This window comes from Chionomys nivalis, chromosome 17 (assembly GCF_950005125.1).
Source record: "Chionomys nivalis chromosome 17, mChiNiv1.1, whole genome shotgun sequence".
In the NCBI taxonomy this organism is placed as follows: Eukaryota; Metazoa; Chordata; class Mammalia; order Rodentia; family Cricetidae; genus Chionomys; species Chionomys nivalis.
In genome coordinates this window covers 60,491,247-60,496,696 of record NC_080102.1, presented here as the reverse complement: position 1 = coordinate 60,496,696, position 5,450 = coordinate 60,491,247, and the positions used below count along the sequence as shown (strand labels likewise).

The window sequence follows — 5,450 nt, the reverse complement described above, 5'->3', positions numbered from 1 at the left end:
GCTTCAGGCATTTGCCCTTCGGAGGTAGAAGGAGCCCCTTCTCTGGTTCTGGCTCCAGCTTCCCTTAGAGGATTAAGCCCTTGCCTCCTCCACAGAGCCACGGGGGGGAAGAGAAATAATGACGACGAGAACTAGATGCAGTTGAATTTCTGGGTTTGTTTGTTTTTTTTTTTTTTTAAGTGACTTCGATATATTAACAGAGTCGCTCTACTGTAACAAACAGAAGCACATTACAGGACACGCTGAAGAGGGACACGGGCGAGAAGAACACAGTTCTATACAAGCCTGAGGAGCCAGCCTGCCTGTGCAGTCTGACCCAGCCGTAAGATCGGGCTCTCATCCCTCAGCTCTGGCTGGGAACCATCATTGTGTGTGTGTCTTTTTGTACAAAATCTGCCTACAGAGCTCCCAAGGCCCAGGAAGAAATGACCCAGACCAAATGAGAGAGAGAGAGAGAGAGAGAGAGAGAGAGAGAGAGAGAGAGAGAGAGAAACAGAGACAGAGAGACAGAAAGACACACACACAGATTCAGATACTGGCTTCTTTGAAGAAAGAAGGGAAAAATCACATTTGTGTGTGTGTGTGTGTGTGTCATTTATTTCGCTTGCGCTGGGGGAAAGAGAATGCGGTTTCTCCTGCCTCCTGGTCGCTGGATAGAACTACCTCTAAACACCAATTCCTCAGCACTTAGCCCTCCCACATCGCCAGAGTTTCCTTTTTTTCTTTTTAAGACGGTGGGCTTTTCTCTATCTTGCTCTTTCCTTTTCTTTTCGTGCTTTCTGCCGCCTAGGCTGGGACATTTCTGTGGGGTTTTGTGTTTTCCTTGGCTGTGTTGGCAGCAGGCTGGGGCAGGCTTAGGATTGCTCTTTGTCGCTTTTCTCCTTATTCATCTTTTTCATCTTCATCCTCCGATTCTGAAACCAGATTTTGACCTGCCGCTCAGTGAGATTGAGAACACGGGCCACCTCGTATCGTCGGTCCCTGGTTAAATACATATTGAAGAGAAACTCCTTCTCCAGTTCCAGCGTCTGGTACTTGGTGTAGGGGCAACGCTTCTTCCTTGTGGACCGGGCATGGATCCAGTTGGCCACGGGGTTGCCTGGAGGGCCAAACATAGGCAAGGATCAGTAGAGTCTCCTTCCAGCTCAGGACCTCAACTATCCCACCCCCAGGCTTTGTCAAGCTCCTCAAGCTCAATAATTGAACCTGAATTTGGTCACGTTTTACTTTAGGCATTTTCCTCCTTTCTCTTCCGCATTCTCCCCCTCTCCACGTGCCCTCCCTGTCCAGTTTCCAGCACCTAAAACTGTAGGAAATTTGAAGCTACCAAAGCCCCCACAGTCTGGTCTTCAGCTTCAAGAGTAGTAATTCGAGAATATCCTCATAAAAAGTCCAAATTCCCAACTGTTTCATAGGCCCATAAATGCTTCTCTCTTGTTTTTTATTTTTATAGCAAGATCCCTTTCCTCTCCACTTCCCTCCTCCTCAGCCCCTCCCATTCTCACAGCCCACGACCAAGTCCTGAAATTTCATAGTTGTTTCCTGACCCTGAGAGTCGCTAAACCCTCAGCACTTCCCAGAGTCCATCTCTTGCTCAGAATTCAACCCTGCTGAGGCGAATTGTCAGGGTTAAACCTCCCCACTCCTCAGAGAGCTGCTGGCCTTGGAGAAAGGCTCCCCCACATCTTAACCCTCTTGTTGGTCTCCACTGCCCCCCCCCTCCTCCCAGCTCCAGGACAGACTCTGCAGGAGTCAAGCCTCCAAGCTTCCAATTTCAGGTTTATGGGAGTAGCTGAGGGCAGGAGGGAAGTCTTCAGAGGGTATAATTAGGCCCTGGCCCCTTATGGAGCTAGAGGAAAAGATTTCCTGAAGTCTCCTCCTGGGGATCCCCCAGACACTTCCTCATACCCAGGGGGCTACACCCCTCCCCTGCTGTTTCTCCTTCTTTCTCCCCTCTTTCTTTGACCCTGTAGCTTACACCTGCCCCCCACCTCTTTACCTACCCTAGTCAGCCCACCCCCCATTCTAAGCAACATTCAGAATGTTCTTTCCCTGACTGGAGTCTCTCAGGCGCTCTCTCTCTCTCTCTCTCTCTCTCTCTCTCTCTCTCTCTCTCTCTCTCTCTCTCTCTCTCTCTCTCTCTCTCGTGTGTGTGTGTGTGTGTGTGTGTGTGTGTGTGTGGTTCTTTAATCTGAAGAACCTATTGCATTCCGTATTCCTAATCCCCATTCGCAACTTTCTCCTGTAGACACTTAAAAGTGGGTTTTCAAGTTTAAGGAGACTCGGACAGTTACTTCTCTCCCACTTCTGTTTGGAAGTCCTGGCCTAAGTTCCTAGACTACATACCCCCAGACCCTTCTAGGGGGAGGAGAACTCAGTGGACCTTTTATTTTATAAACCTCTAGTGGGATGAAGACCCCCACTCTGGCTAAGAGGTAGGAATAATTTCTTTCCTTTTGCTGCTCTGTCCCTTCTCCAATCACAAAATGAACCACAGCCCCTCAGCCCAGCTCCTGTCCCTGCTTGCATTTTATTTTTCGAAAGTGACCACTGAATCAAAAAGCCTGAGTTAAGAGGACGACTCAGGGGTCTTCCTTCAAAGCCAGCCTCTGGCAGAGAAGTTCCCCTGACCGGCCCTCTCCCAACCTGGCTGCCTGGGCCCTCGTCTCAGACCTTCCTGCCCCAGAGAGCTAGCTCCCCAAGGTAATTCGTTTTTATTGAGTCCTCGCCCCCTCGCCTTCGCCCCTCTCCCGCGCTGCCCGCGCGGCTGGACGGGCTGTAATCCGGTTGTCCCCGCCTGGCTTCCCCTCCCCTCCTGTGCCGGTTGTAAAGGAAAATTGCTCCCAACTTACTAGGGTCCAGGTCGGCCTTCTCCTCTTTGTGCTTGCTGCCGGCCAGCGCGTCCGCCTCGGGCGAGGGCAGCGTCTGCGGGGCGCGGTCGCGCAGCTCCCCGGGCGAACCGTACATGTAGTCCGGGTAGCTGCGGCCGTCGCCTGGGCCGCAGTCGGCGCGGCGCCCGGGGTAGGCGTCGGGCTTGAGGGCGTAGTGACGGCCCCCGGCCGGGAAGCTGGGGAAGGAGACGGCGCCGGACAGCGGCTCGAGCCAAGTCCGCATGTAGCGCGTGTCGGCGCCGAGGTGGGGCTGGGGGCCGTACGGGTGATAGACCACGGACGACTGTGAGGGCACGGGCGCCCACGACGTGCTGAACACTGCCGGCTTGGGCGCGAAGCTACAGGACGGAAAATCGCTACAGTCCGGCACCAAGCCGCTGGGTCTGGCGGCGGCAGGGTGAGCCCCGGTGGCCGGAAACCTGGACGCTAGGAGGTCTTCATTGTCGTGAGAGATGAGAGAGTCCACGTAATAGTTACTGATGGGCCCCGTCGCCGACATCGTAACAGGGTTTTACATACATAAGATTATTGTATGAACTGTATATGTACTTTTTATCTGCTCACAGAACAATCAAGGCAGGTAATTATTTTTCCAGCCTTTTCCCGGCAGCTCATTGGTTCCCCAGCCCCCACGTGATCGTATTTACCCAAAAATACGGCGCGGATCAATGCGCAGGGGCTTTTTTCCCTTTGCTTTTTTCCCCCTTTACCACCCCCTTCTCTCTGCTGATCCCCGCGACCTGCGTTTTCCTGGCGATCTGCAACTCTGGACCCAAGGCGCTGGACACCCCACCCCGGACGACTCATATCTCATCAGGGAACCCCCCCTTTTACCATGTGCAGCCAAAAGCAGATGGCTCCCCCTACCATGAGAATTAAAAAAAAAAAAAAAAAAAAAAAAACCAAAACACCAAGGTGAAAATGCGAGTTCCAGAAGCCAGGGTTCTTGGACCCCCAAGGGCTGAGCTGGGCTCGGGGAGCCCCACAGGGGCGGGGAGGATGGACGAGGTAGGTGGAGGAACTATTTCTTGACGTAATCTATCTCTGTCGGCCCCGAAGCTCCTGCAGTCTCTGAGTGAGCGGAGATCTGCGATTGTCAGTTCGGAACGTGGCTTTTAAAGATGCTTTTTAAAATACGGTGTATGTATGTATTTCTTTCAGCAATAGCTGCACCAGCGGCGAGGGAGGGACGGTGGGAGGGGACTGAACAAGCTGGGATGGAGGGAGGGAAGGAAGGAAAGGGGACAGTTCTTCTGCCACTGGCCAGCTCAGCTCCCCAAATCTAGGGTGGGTATGGGAGGCTTGGGAAGGTGGTCTGTAGGGTGGGAGGAGTAGAACTTGGCCACCTCACACACCTTTATCATCAGCTTCACAAGTCTCCTCTTGCTTTGGCACAGATATATAAGCCTTTATTTAAATTTATTGTCTCTGTTTCTCTGCCAGCTTGAAGAAGTGGAGGAGAGAACTATACAACTTAAGTGGGGCATCCCCATCCTGTCTGCCTGCTCACTCTCCTTTGCCCCCGGGTCATCTCTGTGATACCTTCACACACACCCCAAAAAGAGAAGTCACTCGGAGGTTCTGTCTGCAGAAAGCCAGGGTGAGAACAGGCAAAGCGAGAGAGCGACCTCGGTCGTGGGCAAGTAGCTTGTTTTTACGTCCTTCAATAAAATTTTTATGAGGATCATTTGATTGTTCATAAATGTGTCTTTCATTAAATAAAATTGTAGGCTGTTTTTGGAACAGAAAAAAAGCAACGGAGGGATGGGAGAAGGCAGTTTCTTTGGGGTCGGATGGAAGAATTCAGGAGGTGGCTGTGTGACTGAAAGGAATTATAAGACAACTTGGGTTCCACCCTCCCCATAAGTTGACTGCTATCCCCCCCCCCTTGAATTTGGGGTTTGTTGCATGCACAGCTTTTCAACAGACCTTCCTTGGTGGTTTAGCAATAGAAAGCTTTGGAGAGGCAGAAAAGTCCTCAGTAAGGGTTCAGGAGAGGGGGCAAAGAGGATGGTTGTGGGGATGAAGGGACAGGTGATGTACCTAGGCAGAGCAGAAAGAATCTGAAGAATCAGGGTGCAGTCTCAGGGTCAGAGGAAAGAGCCTATGCGAAGGGAATTAAACAAACAGGAATTGAGGCTAGGAAGCGAGCTCTGAAGGAAGCAGGTTCTGTGGCTTCCTAGACCCAGCCTAACCTAACCTTCTTCTATGCAGTCACCAGGACCAGTCCAAACTCTAATTATGGAGTGGGGGCTGGTTTTCTCCTACATTCTTCTCCCTCTACTCTTCAAGGTGAGGAAGTGCTAGAGAGAAGTACCTGTGTCAGAGGGTGAGAAGGTTGGGGAGGAGGACAACTGCAGCTCTTAGGAGAGACTCAAGAGCTGCTGCAGCCCTCCCTAGTACCTGTGGGCCCCTCCTCTCCTTCTTCGCTTTTCGGTATATCAGAGCTGATTTTTTTTTCTTTTTTCTTTTTTCTTTTTTTTTTTTGGAGGCATGGGGTGGGTGTGCAGGGAAGTGTCTGGTTAGGGAAAGGCACTCAGAGCCTGAGACTAATTCTCC

The 5,450-nt window shown here is 51.7% G+C and overlaps 1 protein-coding gene across 1 annotated transcript; it reads right to left on the bottom strand.

Moving 5' to 3' along the window:
- Positions 1–206: 206 nt before the first annotated feature.
- Hoxc9 (homeobox C9) lies at positions 207–3,390 on the bottom strand. The gene is made up of 2 exons (XM_057792199.1): positions 2,853–3,390; positions 207–1,099 (listed from the first exon to the last, which is right to left on the bottom strand). The coding sequence occupies exons 1-2, from the start codon at positions 3,388–3,390 to the stop codon at positions 855–857; spliced, it is 783 nt and encodes a 260-aa protein (XP_057648182.1). The 3' UTR covers positions 207–854.
- Positions 3,391–5,450: the final 2,060 nt, after the last annotated feature.